The 20,130-nt window shown below is 32.1% G+C and overlaps 2 protein-coding genes across 2 annotated transcripts; both read left to right on the forward strand.

Moving 5' to 3' along the window:
• The first annotated feature begins 2,634 nt into the window (after positions 1-2,634).
• On the forward strand, positions 2,635-5,445 carry LOC106771349 (cysteine-rich receptor-like protein kinase 25). The gene is made up of 7 exons (XM_022785671.1): positions 2,635-3,448; positions 3,660-3,797; positions 3,894-4,015; positions 4,126-4,336; positions 4,449-4,683; positions 4,763-4,916; positions 5,000-5,445. The coding sequence occupies exons 1-7, from the start codon at positions 2,635-2,637 to the stop codon at positions 5,333-5,335; spliced, it is 2,010 nt and encodes a 669-aa protein (XP_022641392.1). The 3' UTR covers positions 5,336-5,445.
• A 5,389-nt stretch (positions 5,446-10,834) lies between these two features.
• On the forward strand, positions 10,835-19,817 carry LOC106770667 (putative receptor-like protein kinase At4g00960). Its single transcript, XM_014656465.2, has 7 exons — positions 10,835-11,767; positions 12,521-12,658; positions 12,754-12,875; positions 12,953-13,163; positions 13,302-13,536; positions 13,625-13,778; positions 19,420-19,817. Exons 1-7 carry the CDS (start codon positions 10,981-10,983, stop codon positions 19,747-19,749), a joined length of 1,977 nt encoding a protein of 658 aa, XP_014511951.1. The 5' UTR covers positions 10,835-10,980; the 3' UTR covers positions 19,750-19,817.
• The last annotated feature ends 313 nt before the right edge of the window (positions 19,818-20,130 follow it).

Here is a 20,130-nt window from a genome sequence, read left to right on the forward strand (position 1 = left end):
TATTAATAGACTTTCATTTAATATGATGTTGATTGAGATTAATGTTTTTTTATATACTCTCTATTCATCTTTTCTATTAAAATCTTAAAATGGTCTAAAAAGATGGAATTATATCCTAAATATTTATTTTTATATTTACCTTGCTCGCAAAGTCCTTTTAATATATATGTATGTATCAACTACATAGGCTCAAATGGATCTTAATGCAAAAGGTTGAAATTGACTTAAATACTTAGTTTAATCAAGCAAAAACTAACTTCGATTATATCTTCTTCTTCTTTATCTTTCTATTTTATTTTTCCCAATTTTAAAATATTTTTGTTGATTTAAAAAAATATATAATGTAAAATCTAAAGACCTAAATACAAACTAACACAAAAATTTTACCGAAGAAAAAAAAAATATATATATATATATAAAGCATTTTCTCTAGAAATAGTGGGAAAGGAAATTATGAATGTTTTGATATTTGATTTGTGGAAGTTCTGCTAAACTTTTCCTTAGTCAAAGATTGTAGTAATTTACATACCCATAATCTTAAAGTAAGTAATTTAGATACATATGGAGTTTTTTTTTTTTTTTTATTTGAGTACACATTCAAACTCGTCTCTTGTAGTTTCATATGATATCTGCGAACCATTGTTTTAGTATGACAAGATATATGCAAACCACAAAACCATGAAGGGAAGTGATGATACATAATTAGTTGAATAAATTATGTATACGCTTACTAATTTTATTTTTAATAAATGAGATTAATTATTTTATTTGCATATTTTTTGAGTCAAAATCTGATTATTAATATACACTTTTTCTCTTTAAATAGCTTGAATATGATAAGATTTAAGCATAATTTATCGCCCCTACTTTTATAATGACAAGAGTTACTATATAACGTGTATGTTATAAGAATAGATGATTGTCCACCTCAAAAGAATTTAAAAAGTAATTTATTAATTTCCTTTGAAAACTTTTCAAGAATGTAACATGCAAAAGATTCCATTGTTTCATCTCGTGCTTGTAGGGAAGTTAATTAGAATAGTCGGTGAAAAGTTATAGTTTAAATCAACAAACAAAACAAAAGAACAGGTCACGCGCTGTATTAAATATATGTATTTTACGTTTAGCGCATGGTGTCTATCTCTAGAGCCAACTCAACTATATGAATCAATATCATTTTTTATATTTGCGGGGTATTTTAGAAAATCATTGAAATAGAATTTTTTTAAATAATTATATAAATAGGTAAGTTATATTTTAAAGCATATTTTCAATTAACAAATAATAAACCCCTGTTTTAATCTATTCTTTTTATAGTTAAAAATCTAAAGGTTTAATAATTTCTGATGTTCTTTTTTGACTGAAAATATTAAATAGGTTCTTAGTTTTTTTTTTCTTTTTCAACTGGATCCTTAGGATAACGGATACTGTGCAAGTGTAAACCAAAAAGAATTGTATTTGTGTCTAAAATTTCTAAACTTTTTATCAATAAAAAATAATTAAATTAATAAAATAGAATATTTAGGGTAATATACCACCTTATTTACTCCTAATTTTTATCTTTGCAATCTTATAATGATACATTAGCCTTATATTTAAGAGCATCTAAAAAACTGATTTGGCACATATATTTTGTTATACTTATGAACGACAACTCTGCATTCCCGCGTAATGCTATGTCATACCATTTTTTCCATTTCCCTGAGTGTTACGGCGACAGCATCACATAGCCGCATTTAAATTTAATCAAAATTTTAACCTTTTAAATTATCTTACAACTTTACCTATTTATTGAAAAAAAAAATAATCTAAATTTAAAAAGTTTAATTAGAAAGGCATAAACAATCAATTTAAGTAAGAAAAAATGGTAATCAAAAAATCAAAGAAGCGAAAATATAATTGAGATGAATAATCATAAAATATTAGTAGGTAATTTTTTTATTTTTCCCGTTTCATTTTTTTAATTATAAAAAATCATTTCATCTGTATTTTTTTTTCAAAATTTGTATAGTGAATAGAAAAGCAAAAAAATAATTTTAATGTTTTCTATAGGAATCTCTGAAAGAAAAATATGATTTTATAATTATAAAATAAAAAATACCTATCTTAGATGACGAAAGACTATTTTGCGTGGAAACGTTTGGAACACGCGAGAAAATAAACGATTGAAAAGTCTTCCTAGAATGACGGAATCGACTCCACGTGTGGAAAATTTCCTTGTTGTACTGTTTTTTTTTTTCTCCAGCTTTTATTTATATAAAGATGGACCAAAAGTCTCCTCAAAATGATTCAGGTGCAATGTTAGGCAATTTTCTTATCGTACTGCTTTTCGTGATTTTTTTAACAAAAATAGCAAAATCTGATGTAAAAATAACAGATACTTAAATTCTTAAAGTATGCTATACCAAAAACACTATTAAAAAAAACAATGCTTTTCATTAGGTTGTCAGCATCCTAAAGAAATTATTTAATAAAATCCGTTACCATTTATTATTAAATCATACTCTTAAGACCGAGTTACGGGTAAGAAAGAAATTTAGTATGATAGATAAAAGTCTTTGTTTGGTGACCCTTAAATTCTACTCCATCTCATCATATGAACCGGACTCAAAAAACCATTCTCTAAACTCATCCATGGCTTCGTATCTCAAATACGTGATACCCTTTATATTTTCTATCATCTTCAACTTCTCTGCCATTAGAGCACAGGGCCTTTCTTATCAGTACCAAGTTTGTTCAACAAACAAATTCACTCCCAATAGCACCTTCCAAAGCCAACTCACAACCCTCTTCTCTTCCTTAACTTCTGAAGCCTCCAAGAATGTCCAATTCTTCAACAACACCATCACTGGGACAAACTCTTCCTACACAGTCTACGGATTATTCATGTGCAGGGGTGACATCCCCTCCGACATGTGCAATCACTGTGTCGGAAACGGAACACAGAGACTATCCACACACGCAGACTGCACCTTGTCCAAAGCAGCAGTGGTGTATTACGATGAGTGCATAGTTAGGTATTCCAACCGTTCTTTCTTCTCCACCCTAACCATGCAAGCTGGTTATGCCCTTTGGAACCCCACCAATATGACCAACCAAGAAAGCTTCAAGACTTTACTGTATGACACCATGAACAAAACTACGGATGAAGCAGCCCATTTTCCTACTGGTTCTAAAAAGTTCGCCACAAGGGAAACAAGCATAGACATATTTCAGAAGCTTTATTGTCTTGCTCAGTGCACACAAGACCTGTCTCCCGGCGATTGCAGAAGCTGTCTCGATAGCTTGATAAACTTTGATCTTCCGGACTGCTGTGCAGGATCCCAGGGAGGAAGAGTTTATTACCCGAACTGCATCATCAGGTTCGAAATTTACCCTTTTTTTCGATCCCTTTCAACGGCACCAACACCATCACCGGCAGGACTAGTTCCTCCGGCCAATTCAGGAGGTGAGTTATGTTTAATATTATATGCTTCTATCATCTCCATGGCTGAATTAAGATTTGAGCTTTGACTATTAGTATTATCACTAATTATATATATCCTTTCACTGATTTTGCTTTCTTGTCTTGTAGCAATGCAGTTCTGTATATTAATATCCACAATCAATCGCATATGTTATAATTTTGTATACGAATGACATATAAACTTCTTGTGCAGAAAATGAAAGAAGTCGATCTCGAACAATTACCTTAATTGTTGTTCCCATTGTTAGTTTGGCGACTTTCTTGAGTCTAATTTACTATATTCTCAGGAGAAGAGCGAGGAAGCTTCGTAAGATTCTTCTTAGAAAAAATTGTATGTATTACAATTCTAAAAGAAATTTCAGTTTTAATTATTGATTCTAAGACTTTCAAAAGTTCATAAACTTATAGTTCATACATATCGGTTCAGTTGGGGAAGAAAGTTCCACTCTAGAGGGATTGCAATTTGATTTGGCTACCATTAAAGTAGCAACAAATAATTTTTCCCTTGAGAACAAGATTGGAAAAGGTGGATTTGGAGAGGTTTATAAGGTAAGAATATATGATAAATACATATTTTAGTAATACTTTTTAAATAATGGTTTTTTTATAATAAATTTATATTTCAGTTAATTTTTTAAAATTATGGTTTTTGTTTATAGGGTATTCTTGTTGATGGGCGACATATAGCTGTTAAAAGACTTTCAACTAATTCTAGACAAGGTTCAGTCGAGTTTAAAAATGAAATTTTATTGATAGCTAAACTCCAACATAAAAATCTTGTGGCGTTGATAGGATTTTGTTTGGAAGAAGAAGAGAAAATCCTTATTTACGAGTATGTATCAAATGGTGGTTTGGACTACTTTTTATTTGGTAAACAACTTTTAACCTTAAACTTTTCAATCAATTTAAATTATTCTGTAATTCAACTTAATATATAGTCATCAAATATTACTTACTTTTTTTTTTTTATTTGATATATCAGGGAATCAAGAGGGGAAGTTAAATTGGTATCAACGTTATAAGATTATTAAAGGAACTGCTCTTGGAATTCTTTATTTACATGACTATTCTCGACTTAAAGTTATTCATCGTGATCTTAAACCAAGTAATATTTTATTGGATGAAAATATGGATTCTAAAATATCAGATTTTGGATTGGCTAGAATTATAGACATAGAGCAAAATCGCGTGGAAACTAAACGCATAGTTGGAACATAGTAAGTTTTGAATTCTAACTCGTTAATTTTTTTTTCAGTCTTTTACATGATATGATTTGACTCTAATTTTTTTTTTCAGTGGTTACATGTCACCTGAATATGCAATGTTTGGACAATTCTCAGAAAAATCAGATGTGTTTAGTTTTGGAATTATTATTTTTGAGATTATTACTGGTAAGAAAAATGGAAATTCTTATGGACCAAACCAAGGTGAAGAAGGCTTGATGAGTAATGTGAGTATAATAATTTCCTATATATAATCTAAGAAAAAATATGCAACAACTTCAATATTTAATTAATTTGATATTGGTTGCAGGTTTGGAGAAATTGGACGAATCGAACACCATTGAGTATAGTTGAATCAAATATGAAAGAAATATATTTTGAAAGTGAAGTGATTCGTTGCATTGAAATTGGTTTATTATGTGTCCAAGAAAATCCAGATGATAGACCTACAATTGCAGAAGTTGTTTCTTATCTTAATGATCTCACACTTGAATTGCCATCTCCTCAAGAACCAGCATTTTTCTCTCATGCAATAGATCCAAAAATAGTCATGCAGCAGCAGGGGTCAAGTTCCAACTCATCTGTTGTTGCTTCCATACCATTTTCTATCAATGAAATGTCTATCAGTGACTTTTATCCACGATGATATATATGTTAGCTTTATTCTAAATATATCTTTACTTTCTAGATGACTATCATCTATGAATAATTTTCATTTTTAATAATGTGACTGTTTTGAAAAAAAAAATTCTTAATTATGTGATTTTATATAGTAACTTGTTCTATTACACGAGAAATTAGGATCTCTTTATTTAATGTGTTATCTGTTAAAAGGGATTAATTAATTTGGAGTAGTTAAGAGAAAAATAGAAATCAAATGTGGTTTCATTTAATGAAAGGATAAGAAATTTGAAGAAGTTTTGCTTCTACTTTTTATGTACTTATGTCGTGGGTTTGATTAATATAACTCAAAAGTCAAACTACGAAAGATGAAAAAGATAAAAACCATATTTACCAAATAAAACTTCAAAAAAAATTGAAATTGTGTATTTTAAACATAGCGTTTGTATTATAAAAACTAAAAGATTGAAATTGCATTTGTGAATAACTCCTTCAAGACAAAGTAATGTCTTCTAAGCATCATTCACTCAATTTTGTAATGTTTCTACAATTTGCTAATTATGGTAATTTCTTTGATAAATTACAATAGAAAACGATAAAATTTTCACCTATCTACAAAAAAAAAAAAATCCTTTGTAAAAACATTCATAAACAAAAAAAATACATACAAAAAATTAAAAAAATATTTTTAATCTAAAATTTTAAAATAATAAATGTATGATTTTTTTTTTCATTTATATATATATATTTCACTTTATACTTTCTAGTAATATAAGATTTATAATTTCCCTTAAATGTAGATACTGATAAAATATATTATCATTATGCATATACAGTTTTTAAAAAAATAAGTAAATAGGAAGTCAAATTCATATTTAATATCATAAAGATAAAATGCCAAAACATGGACCAAAGTGGCACAAACTGTATTACTTCTTCAGCATTTTAAAATCGGATACGAGAGGCAAAAAACAAGAGTACAAAGTTTGAAAGTTCAAGCATTGAAAACTTCATACACAAATTCTGAAACAATTATTACAACAATAAACAAATCCCACTCTTTCATAAGTAAGTCAACTCTTCCCCACCCAAACACAAAATTTAATAAAAAATTTTAATTGCTTACATATTTGGTTAAGGATAAATATGAAAATAAAAATAAATAATTATTTATAATAAACAAAAATTGATTTGATGAATAAATAAATAAATAAATAAATAATATATATATATATATATATATATATATATATATATATATATATATATATATATAACGAAAGAAAAAAAAGAATGAACTCCGGAAAAAAAAATTCCCTGTTTCTGATATTTCTCAAACGTCAAAAAGTGGTGGAAAACGTAATGGATGCGCAAGAAAATAAATAAGGAGAGTGCAGTGCAACGCGTGGACAAATTTCTATCCGTACCCCTCGTTGGTAATATTTATTTCGGGTTAAATATGCTTTTAGTTCCTGAAGTTTAACTTATTTTTGGTTTTAGTCCCTGCATCAAACATTGATGGTATTTCATCCTCTTAGTATAGAAACATGTAAAAATAATCCTTAAAAATGGACGGCGTTGATAACGGCAATAACACGTCTTTTGCCAACTTGACTTTACTGTTCTCTCTCTCTGCTAGATCATCATCACAGGATGTTTATTCGAACCGATTTGGAGGTGCTGCCGGCAATACGGGTCGCCACCGGACGCTGCCGGCGATACAACCCCGAATGGCGGGCAACCACCATTTTGCCCCTTCTCCTTCGCGCGAGAGGAATGCGTCTTCCCATAACCAGTCATCAGTGCTGTTTTTGCTAATTGATTGTCATCGTACTGGTTTTACAAGATGAAAAACCGACCACACTCGACACTGGCGATGTTGTCAATGTCCCACTTTTTGTAAATGTCCGTGATGAAATATTAGTTGATTCAAGAACTGGACAGTGCATAGTGCTTAAGATTTCTCATCAGCTATGAGTAAAATTTATTTTTCTTTTTTGCATTTTTTAAGTTTCAGCATCATAGAGTAGAGTTTTATAAAATATGTATTCTATCTTCCCAAATTACAAACGAGAAAGTTTATATATAAACAAATTATCCAGTAGTTTTATAGTTTTTGTTTTGTTTTTCAATTAAAGAATGAAGAGCATATAAACATCAAAATAAATAGGTGAAGTTGACCGAGCAAGTCAAGCTCCTCTAAATATCATGATATCATATCAGAAATCTTGAAATAAAATGGAAAATTCATATTTTGCTGCTACTTTCAAAAGCCCAAACCCGTCTTGGTTCTTGGTTGTTCTTCTCTCCACTGTGTACGCAAGACCATCAATAATCTTGTCATGTTCAAAGCAATAGCTTCTGCGCAGGTCAGTTATAGTTCAGCTAGACACTTTAATTCTATTACACCTGATATGATTTCCACCTTTGGTAGTCGATCATCGGGATCCACTTCTTCTTCTTCTTCATACGACTCCTCGGACAGCATCCAAAACCAAGACTACAGATACGATGTATTTATCAGTTTTAGTGGCTGCACATCTTGTGTTAATTGGTGTGATGATTATCTAAACATATTCCAACAGTTGTGCATCACAGATTTACAATTTTGTTCATGGCTTGGCAATTGTTTGATCATTTACAATGTGTCTAAACTGTTTTTATGGTCAATCTTCCAACAATGCACAAAAAATCATCATGCCACTTTCTCATTTTGATTGAATTTCTCAACTAGTGCAGACATCTTCTTAATACAGCTGTTTCTTCCTGTTTTTGTTAATCAAACACCTGTAGTGAATCAAAATTAGTATTCACTGTTCATATGGTCATATTTGCAACTTGGATGCACTACTGGTTGCACATCAAATTTATTATCATTTAAACTTCCTGGAAATCATAAACATAATATATCACAGTATTCTTGCTGTTTTAAAAAATTTACAGCCAGCATAAAAAGTGCATTTAGCTTGCACAATCATGACCACACTGGGCACCAACCCCATTCCAAAAACATCTCAAGTGCTTCATCCACCTTCCCCCACATAGGACAAACTCTTGAGCAAGCAATTCTTTACCTGAACGCCGGCCTTCATCCACCTTCCGCAATTCTTGCAAAGGGAGCTTATGAGTACGGTGAAGGTTGCAGCATCCGGTCGAAACCCTTTTTCCAGAGCAGTGTCCAATGCCCTATTGGCTTCATCCATGTCGTTTTTCTCACAGTGGCATCTTATCATGATGAAGTGGGTACAACAATCTGGCACAAGTTGGAAAGAGGGGAGCTTTGCGAAGATACTGAGACAAATATCAAGTTTTTTAGCAATTACCAAAGCCATGAGAAGGAGATTGAAATCTGATATTGTTTGGAATTCAGGGTTGTATCACCAACAGCGTCCGGTGGCGACCTGTATAGCCGGCAGCACCTCCAAATGGGGTTCGAATAAACATCCTGTGTTGATGATGATCTGGCAGAGAGAGAGAACAGTCAAGTCAAGTTGGCAGAAGACCTATTATTGCCGTTACCAAAAATTGACGCCGTCCATTTTTAAGGACTATTTTTACATGTTTCCATATTAAGAGGATGAAATGCCATCAATGTTTGATGCAGGGACTAAACAAAAAATCAGTGAAACTTCAGGGATTAAAAACATATTTAACTCTATTTATTTCCCGTTAATAACTTGTGGGGTCCACTTCGAGTAGATATCTCTATTTAGGTTTCATGCCTCTTTTCCTTATATAATTTTTTTTCCATTTCTTTCATTAGTGTTACTTTTTAAAAATAAATCAATGTAATTTATTTCGTTAAATTAACGAAAACAATATTACTTTACTGTCACAGTCATTCTAAGTTTGTTCTATGTGTTATTTTTATCAATAAATTAACTTTAAATAATAAGATTTCATAGTTGGTCGCGTTATATACTATCATAGGAACTACTATTATCAATTTGATAGAAACGAATTCCTGTTTTTCTTTTTAAAAAAAATTAAATTAAAAACGTTTAAAATTGAACAAAAACTAAAAAACAAACAACACTATAATAATGACAAAAGCTATAATAGGATAAAAAAAATTATTGAGTTTTTTCTATGTACAGATTGACTTAAGGTATCAAAGATTACGTACGGATAAAATAAGTTCATTAATCAGTTTTAAAAAATTAGAAAATAACTAATTTAATTTTTGATAAATTTTATTGCATTTTTTCTATCAATTTTTTTTTAGCTCTTGTAATATTTTATTTATTTGTTAATAAAATATCTTTGAATTTTACTATATATATCATGATTTGGTTGAGATTAACAAAATCATATCCACTTTTACCTCGATTTTAATGGTTCAAAAGGAAAGTTTATAATTCATACGTTCTTTTTATATTTTGTGATAAACGTTCTTAGGATAAGATTCTTTAGATCAAATTACCTTACATTTTTTTTGTCATCTGTTTTTAAATAAAATAACTTATAGTTTTATTCTTTTAGCCATTTTTAAATATATTTTCACTTCCTTTATCTCCTTCATTATGTGACTTTCAATAAAAATAATTGACCATTTAAACCATCTTAAAATTTTGGTTTTTTATGGTTTATGTGAAAATGACAATAAGTTAATTGTAATAAATAGGAAAAACACGAAACTTTAAAATAAAAGGGAAAAGTTGTAATTGAAAACTAAGAAACAATACTTAAACCATAAAGTATATTTTAGTATACACAACGGCCTTTTTATGTTGTTGTTATTAGGAAGTGGAAAACCACTCTTTCTGATATTTATACAACGTCAAATTCAGAAAGAAAGGGATCGGGAAATGACGAAAGATGGACTAAAAGTTTTCCACTGTTTATTATTATTGGTATCGGAATTGCGAGAAAAAAAAAAGTTATTTATTTTGATGAAGTGTTAGAACATGTGGACAATTTTGTAGATGTACAAGTAAGGCACTGGTGTCTTTATGAGGTTGGTGTTAAGGATTCATTATCAGAAAAGTCCATAATATATTTTTAAATTTCATTTTTTAAAGATTAATTTAAAATATACAATACAAATGATTTATGAGAATAAATTAAATTTAAACTTTTTTTCTAATATATATTAATTTTAATTTATGATATAAATATCTTTTATCAAACATTTAACTCTTAAATTTTGACATGTCATGACTATCTCATCAAGTAGGGTGAGTTATAATTAGTTATAGTTGTTTAATTTTATAAAACCAACAGTATATATGTAATTTAATTTGTACAATCATATTAGTGATTTTTTTATAAATAATACGGAATTCGTCGGTCGTCTACGACGTAAGAAATAAAAGAAACTTAATTAACAGAAAGATAAACTTAATTATTTAAAAACAAAAAATCTGACTCACAAACAAATTAAAATATATTCTATAAAAAAAATAGTATTAATTTTTGGCGAGCTCCAAATGGAATAGTCATAAGGGATTCCTTCCGCGGTGAGCATCCTCAGGAAATTATTTCAACAACTCATTTACTTGTATTAATCTATTAAGACCGATTTTGCGGTAAGAAAGTTGGTGGTTTACGTAAAAGTCCTTGTCATGATTGAAATATGAAAATGAAAAAAAAAAAAAATGTCTCCACCTTGTCTTATGAAATGAAACTCTGTATTTAGATATCTGCACAAAGAACAACATCAACAAATCCATGGCATCCTTTATCTTTTTTATCTCCCTCTGTTTTACTGCGGCTAGAGCTCAGGGACTTCAATATCAGTACCAAGTTTGCTCAAGAAACAAGTTCACTCCCAATAGCACCTTCCAAACGCACCTCACAACCCTATTCTCTTCCTTATCTTCCAAAGCCTCCAACAATGTCCAATTCTTCAACAATACCGTCACCGGGACAAACCCCTCAGACACAGTGTACGGACTATTCATGTGCAGAGGGGACATCCCCTCCGACCTATGTAATAATTGCGTCGGAAACGCGACACAGAGACTGTCCACACACCCAGATTGTTCGTCGTCCATAGAAGCGGTGGTGTATTACGACGAGTGCATAGTTCGGTATTCCAACCTCTCTTTCTTCGGCACCGCAGATATGGAAGTGAGCTCAGGCTATGTCCTGGCGAGTCCCATAAACATGACAAACCAAGAAAGCTTCAAGCGTTTGGTTTATGTGAGCCTGAACGAAACGGCGGATGAGGCAATGAGTTCAGGTAGTGACGGTAAGAAGTTCGCGACAAAGGAAACAGACATAGATATATTTCAGAAGCTATATTGTCTTGCACAGTGCACGCCGGACCTGTCTCCGAGAGATTGCAGAAGCTGTCTGAACAGTTTGATAAATTCGGATCTTCCACGGTGCTGTGCAGGGAGGCAGGGAGGAAGAGTTTTATATCCTAACTGCGTCATCAGGTTTGAAATTTACCCTTTTTATCGTTCTCTTGGTTCGGCTCCTACGCCAACACCGCCGCCGCCGAAATTGGGAGGTAATTTAGTTCGATACTATATGCTTGTCATGGCTCTGTTACTGTTAAGCTTATATCCTGAGAAACAAGAATCAAAAGATGTGATGAAACTGTTTGCAATATCTACAGGGAAACTTATCTGAGTCGAAGAGGATGGTTTAGGATTTTGCACTTTTTAGTTTTTGGTTACAGATAGTTATATTATATGAACTCATTTCTGAAGAAGTGATATTAAATCTATATTAGAAATTATATAAATTTATTGAAGTGTTATTTCATTACGATTAGAAAAATTCATCAATTTCTTAGTGTTGATCAGGACAAATAGTTAATAGAGCACCACACAATCACCCAAAGAGATTTTTTTTAGATTTTATCATACTTTCCTTTAGTGTTCCATTCTTAGACTACATAAAACTTCATTTTCAATTCTCTCTCATCTACTCATTTCTAAATTATACTCTAAATAAACACACTATAACTCTGTACAAAAAGGATCTAACTTATCCAGAACAGAGATGAAAATAAACAATCCATCTTAAATAACTGATCAAATCAACACATGCAACCAACTAAATATACAAAAGAATTCTGTCAATTATCTAATATAAATTGTTTAATCTCACTTTTATTTTTATAAATTAAACTATAATATATATAATTGATTAAACAGATAAAAAAAATTGCATGAGTGACTTCGGAAAGAACCGTATAAATACTTATGTGAATGACAAAATTATGTGTATATGAATAACACGTAAAATTGCTGTGCAGAAAATAATTCGAGTAGATCAAGAACAATTATCTTAGTTGTTGTACCCATTGTTAGTTTGGCAATTCTCTCTGCTTTTTGCTACTATTTCTTAAGGAGAAGAGCAAGAAAGAGGTCAAAGCATCTTCTTAAAGAAAACTGTAAGTATTGTGATGGTATTATAAAAACTTCAATTTTTAATTATTGATTTGTAAGTTGCATGTTCATAAACTAATTTATAAGCATGTTGATCCAGTTGGTGAAGAAAGCTCCATTCTAGAAGGCTTGCAATTTGACTTGTCTACTGTTAAATTAGCAACAAATAATTTTTCAAATGAGAGTGAGATTGGTAAAGGTGGATTTGGAGAGGTTTATAAGGTAAGAAATGTATTACAATATAAAATTTATGTATTAATTTTGTGATCAAATTTTCATAAATAACTATATATTTACAGGGCATTCTTCCGGATGGACGACATATAGCCGTTAAAAGACTTTCAATTGGTTCCAAACAAGGTTCAGTTGAATTTAAAAATGAGATTTTGTTGATAGCTAAGTTACAACATAGGAATCTTGTGGCATTCATGGGATTTTGTTTAGAAGAGCAAGAAAAGATCCTTATTTATGAGTACGTGCCAAATCATAGTCTGGATTACCTGTTATTTGGTTCGTATTCTTCACCGTAAACTCTTTGATTACTTGATTAAAATGATTCCTTCATGCATTTTAATTCAAAATTTATTAAAGTAGTTTATATGGTTGGTTATAAAATATTTCTTACCTTTTGTTCATTTGGTATTGTAGGTACCGAACAAGAAAAGTTAAATTGGCATCATCGTTATAAAATTATAAAAGGAACTGCGGCAGGAATTCTTTATCTACATGATTATTCTCGACTTAAAATTATACATCGTGATCTTAAACCTAGTAATATTTTATTAGATGAAAATATGAATCCTAAAATATCAGATTTTGGCTTGGCTAGAATTTTTGACGTTGATCAAAATCGTGCTGAAACTGATCGAATTGTTGGAACTTAGTAAGTTGCCAATTCTAACCATTATATTTACTACTACTATATATTTTTTACAATATATGATGTAACTTGTTTGTATTTTTGTTTACAGTGGTTATATGTCTCCTGAATATGCAATGCTTGGACAATTTTCTGAAAAGTCTGATGTTTTTAGTTTTGGAATTATAGTTCTTGAGATTATTACGGGTAAAAAAAATGCTCATTCATATGAATCCCACCGCATGGAAGAAGGTCTCATGACTGAGGTGAGTATTAGAGTTTGTTTTCTGTTATGAGTAGTTTGTTTTCTGTTATGAGTAGTTTTTAGTTTTCCCGTACCCTTGAGCCTAACCTTTAAAAGGTTAGATTTTTCCCTTCCTTTAGTTGGTTGTTTAGTTTTCAGTACATTCANAATATAAGAAACACACATACTNTAANATCATNACTNANTAATGAAAGTTGGAGTTTCTCACCTCTTCGTGCTTCTCACATCACGATCTATCTCTTTCTCTCTTACGCCTCTTGCAACAGCAGCCTTCCGGTTCATCTACGGTGGCTTCTCTCTCTAGCTTCACGGAGTCGCCCTTCAGAGCCTCTCTCTCTACCATCATTGCATCAGACGTGTTTTGGAGTTTCTGGAAAACTCTCTCTCTGTCCACGTGTTTCACTTTTCTGTTTTCTAAAGAAAAGGCTTTTGGGCCTCTTGTTATTGGGCCTATTTCATTATGGTATCAGAAGTGCAACNTGTTTCTTGAGTGTTCTTGGTTTCTTGTTACGTTCTTGAAGTGTTCTTGGTTTCTTGTTACGTTCTTGAGTGTTCTTGGTTTCTTGTTACGCTCTTGCCATGACAGAACTAAATTCTGATCCCACCACTAATCCCTCTAGCCCTTACTATCTGCATCCTGGAGAAAATCCAGGCATCACTCTCATTTCCCAGGTTCTCACTAAGTCTAATTACTCATCATGGAGCAGAAACTTAAAACGTGCTCTTCTGTCAAAGAACAAAGTCAAATTCATTGATGGCAGCATACAAAAGCCTGCCAAGACGGACAAGTTATTTGAAGCATGGGAAAGATGTGATACTATGGTTCTTTCTTGGATTATCAAGATCCTGTCACCCCAAATTGTTGACAGCGTTCTTTATTCTGACACTGCCCAAGAACTTTGGGAAGAACTCAAAGACCGTTTTTCTAAGGGTGACTATTTCAAAATTTCAGATCTTTTACAAGATATATATTCTATAAAGCAGGGAGAACGAAATATAAGTCATTATTACACTGATTTGAAAATTCTCTAGGAGGAACTTGAATCTCTCAGGCCTCTACCCACTTGCACCTGTCCTACCCCATGCACTTGTGATCTATCCAAAATCTCCCTCAAATACAGAGAGGCTGAACATGTTATTTGTTTTTTAAACGGTCTCAATGACACCTATCAAACTGTTCGCACTCAAATTCTCCTCATGGAGCCTCTTCCACACATAAACAAGGTTTTTTCTTTGCTAATGCAACAAGAGCAACAGCTTCAGGACAGGGGAGGCACAAATGACACCTTCAAGATTTTAGCCAACACATCTGACAAGATAAATTGGAGAGGTCAAGGCTGTGGCATAAATTCACGTGGCCAGGGAAGAGGCATAGGAAGAAATCCCAATTATGGGAAACAATGTTCCCATTGTCACAAGATGAATCATACCATCGACGAGTGCTATTCTAAACACGGTTTTCCACCATGGTATAAGAAGATTGACCATCAAAACAGTTAGGACAGGGGAGGCCACAGTGAATGGGGCTATGCTAATGTTTGCAAAGAAGACTCAAATCCTACCCAGACTCAAAGTACTCATCAAGAAAACCAGAGAAATTCTATGCAGGTTTTTACCCCTGAACAAATGCAGAAACTGCTGTAAATCATAGAGAATCCGCAGACACAAAACACTCACAGCATCAGTCAAATCCAAAAAAACACTCCTGGAGAAGATTCAGGTACTTTCTCCTGGATTATTGACACAGGGGCCACTGATCATGTGACCCATGAAAAGAAATACTTCATTACTTTTCAGAAAATTAAACCTATAACAGTCAAACTTCCAAATAATTCTGTGGTTACANCCCANTATGNTGNAACTATTCAATTTTNTNAAAATCTTATCATTTTTAATGTTCTCTACATTCCTGAATTCTCATTTAATCTCATATCTGTACAAAGCCTAACAAGAGATTTAAACTGTGTTCTAACCTTTTCTTCTAAGACCTGCCAGATTCAGGACAACTCTACCTTGAAGATGATTGGGCATGCTAAAGTTTTCAAGGGCCTCTACTATCTTCAATCTTTTCCTATTTTTACCCATTTTTTTTGTTTCCAAGACTGTTCTTTCTTGTAAACATGTTAGTGATGATCTATGGCACTATAGATTAGGACATCCAGGACACAAAGTTATAGAACAAATCTGCAAAAGTTTTCCCTATGTTCAAATGCCATCTAAAATTGTTTGTGATGTTTGTCATTATGCCAAGCAACATAAACTGCCCTTTTCTCAAAGCATGACTGTTTCTGCTAATTGTTTTGATCTAATACACTGTGATATATGGGGACCCATTTCTATACCTTCTATACACGGTCACAAATACTTTCTTACTATAGTAGACGATTATAGTAGACACACCTGGACTTTTTTAATGCACAATAAAGGACAAACTAGAGAATTGTTGCAGAATTTTGTCTTAAAAATCAAAAATCAGTTTGGAAAATTTATTAAAACTCTTAGATCTGATAATGGTCCTGAGTTTANTTGTATTAATATGTATAATTCCTATGGTATTGAACATCAAAGAAGTTGTGTTGAGACACCCCAACAAAACTCTATTGTTGAACGAAAACATCAAGACATTCTAAATAAAACTAGAAGTCTTCTTTTTCAATCTGGAATTCCTACTGCCTATTGGTGCTATGTTGTTTCTCATGTTGTTTACTTGATAAATAGGCTACCTACTTCTGTCCTTAATGGTAAAACACCTTATGACTTGATGTATAACACACCTCCCACTTATTTGAACTTGAAAACCTTTGGTTGTCTTTGTTTTGCTTCAACTTTAGAACATAACAGACACAAGCTTGATTCTAGAGCTAGGAAAGGTGTTTTCTTGGGATACAAAAATGGAGTGAAAGGATATATTATACTTGATATTAATACTAGAGAGATTTTCCTAAGCAGAAATGTTGTTTTTCATGAGAATGTTTTTCCTTATAAAAGTCAACAAGACATTGAGCAAAATTATACTGAAAGGGATATTGAAATTGTTTTTCCAAATAATTTCTGGTATGATCCTAACTATAATGAGACTCAAGATTATCTAGAGGATGTTAATACTGAACAAGAACCTGATTACACAGAAAATACTGGGATTGGTACTGGAAACAGTCATACTAATATTGATAATAACCCTAGACGACCCACTAGGACAAAAAGGGTTCCTAAATATCTTAATGATTACATTCATCAAGTTAATCAATCTTCTCTGCATGCTAAAAATAACTACAAAACCCCATATCCTATTTCTAATGTTTTGTGTTATGATTCTTTGTCTGAAAGACATTTAAAATATACTCTAGCCATTTCTGCTGACAAGGAGCNTAGATCCTATAAGGAAGCCAAGGAAAAGTATGAGTGGGTTACAGCTATGCAGAAAGAACTTCAAGCTTTACAAGACAATGGAACTTGGACATTAACTCAACTACCTCCAGGTAAAAACTCCATTGGATGCAGGTGGGTTTACAAAATAAAATATAAAGCAGATGGCAGCATAGAAAGATACAAAGCTCGGCTTGTGGCCAAAGGATATACACAACAAGAAGGTATTTTCACCTGTTGCTAAGCTTACTACTGTCAGAATAATTCTGGCAACTGCTGCTGCCAAGAATTGGCATCTACATCAACTTGATATAGATAATGCCTTTCTTCATGGGGACTTAAATGAAGAAGTGTACATGGAACCACCACTAGGGTTGGATATTAAGGAAGGTCAGGTTTGTAGGTTAACCAAATCCCTATATGGGCTCAAACAAGCCAACAGACAATGGTTTGATAAACTTTCTTCCTTTTTAATTTCTGTTAACTATACTCAATCCAAATCTGACCACTCTCTTTTTATTAAGAATACTCCTATAAGTTATACAGCCCTTCTTATGTATGTAGATGACATTATTTTGGCAGAAAATTCTATCAAAGAGATTGATCATATCAAGGCTCTTCTTCATCATGCCTTTCGAATTAAAAATCTAGGAGAGCTAAAGTATTTTCTGGGGCTTGAAGTTGCTAGATCAAAGAAAGGAATACATTTATGCCAACGAAAATATGCTTTAGACATCCTTGAAGACACGGGAATGCTAGGATCCTTGCACAACTCCATTTTTGAGTGACATCAACTCTTTATACAAAAATGAAAATTACTTGGAAGATCCTAAGCCCTACAGGAGGTTAATAGGGAAGCTTCTTTACCTTACTAATACTAGACCTAACATATGTTTCTCTGTTAATTTACTTAGTCAATTTGTTCACTCTCCTACTGAATATCACTATCGGGCTTTGCAGCATATGCTTAGATATATTAAGTCCAGTCCTTCACAAGGCATCTTTTTTGCTGCTGATTCTAATATCCAGATCAAAGCTTTCAGTGACTCAGACTGGGCTACTTGTCCTAATACGAGAAGATCTACCACTGGATTTTGCATTTTTCTTGGATCTTCTCTTGTATCATGGAAAACTAAAAAGCAAAGCACTGTTTCCAGGTCGTCCACCGAAGCAGAGTATCGAGCACTGGCTGCTACTGTTTGTGAAATCCAATGGATTTCCTACATCCTACAAGATCTCAATATTGAGACCACTACCATTGCTACTCTCTACTGCGACAATAAGTCTGCCAGACATATTGCTCATAATCAAAGCTACCATGAAAGAACTAAACACATTGAACTCGATTGTCACGTTGTTCATGAGAAGATTCAAGCGAATCTCCTTCACCTTCTGCCTATTCGTTCTAACGAACAGCTTGCAGACATTTTTACTAAATTCCCTCACCGTGTTCGTTTTTAGTTTATTGTTCCTAAGCTTGGATTGGTAAATTTACACAATCCAGCTTAAAGGGAGGCTATTAGAGTTTGTTTTCTATTATGAGTAGTTTGTTTTCTGTTATGAGTAGTTTTTAGTTTTCCCGTACCCTTGAGCCTAACCTTTAAAAGGTTAGATTTTTCCCTTCCTTTAGTTGGTTGTTTAGTTTTCAGTACATTCAGAATATAAGAAACACACATACTGTAAAATCATAACTGAATAATGAAAGTTGGAGTTTCTCACCTCTTCGTGCTTCTCACATCACGATCTATCTCTTTCTCTCTTACGCCTCTTGCAACAGCAGCCTTCCGGTTCATCTACGGTGGCTTCTCTCTCTAGCTTCACGGAGTCGCCCTTCAAAGCCTCTCTCTACCATCATTGCATCAGACGTGTTTTGGAGTTTCTAGAAAACTCTCTCTGTCCACGTGTTTCACTTTTCTGTTTTCTAAAGAAAAGGCTTTTGGGCCTCTTGTTATTGGGCCTATTTCAGTGTTCTAACTTTTTACATAGGGTAAATTAGATTCATACATGTTATATATAACCAAATTTCTCTTTATCTCTCCTTTTTTTTTTCTATATAGTATTTAACAAATATATACTAACACTAATTATAATTATATATTAACACCTCTTAATTGTTTGAAAAATATTATAACGTACATCCTTACAGGAAAGTTTGTTGTCAAGGGTAAAATAATAAGAATTGTGGTCACCAAAATGAAAGTGTATAAGAAAAAAAATGATTTGAGTAGAAGAAAAAGTAAGAATTGAATATTTAGTTAATTTGATATTTATTACAGGTGTGGAGAGAATGGAAGAATGAAAGACCAATGGGTATATTGGATCAAAATATGAAAGAAAATTATAGTGAAAGTGAAGTTGTTAGATGCCTTCAAATTGGTTTATTATGTGTTCAAGAGAATCCAAATATTAGACCTACGATGGGAAGAGTAGTTTCCTATCTTAATAATCATTCATTAGAATTGCCATCACCTCAAGAACCTGCATTTTTCTCACACGGAATAGATAAAAGAGCTATGCAGCAAGGATCAAGTTCCAGCTTTTCTGCAAACAGTTCCATGCCATTCTCTGTCAACGAGATGTCTACTAGTAATTTTTATCCTCGATAATATACTTTTATTTTATTATAATTAATGTCTTTATTGTATAGATATCCATCCTCTGTTAACTTTGTTAAGGATATGATCATTTTCAAAGGACGAATTAGATAATTATGAAATATTTTTTTATTAACTCTTTATTTATATGTAAATCACTGTTCATGTAAAGGAAGTATTACCTATTTTCTTTCCTATATTGTCTCTTCTCTCTTGATGTTTGATGTGAAATTTTTCTTTGTTTTCATATTTTTTTATTTGTATATATTTCATAGTAAGTTTCCTTCTGGTAATTTTAATTTATATCTACTTGTTAGTTTTAAACTGGACACTAAACATATTAATTGTCGTCCGGTTATGTAAAGGAAGTATTCTATCAAATTTCACCTCATC

This window comes from Vigna radiata, chromosome 8 (assembly GCF_000741045.1).
Source record: "Vigna radiata var. radiata cultivar VC1973A chromosome 8, Vradiata_ver6, whole genome shotgun sequence".
Classification (NCBI taxonomy): Eukaryota; Viridiplantae; Streptophyta; class Magnoliopsida; order Fabales; family Fabaceae; genus Vigna; species Vigna radiata.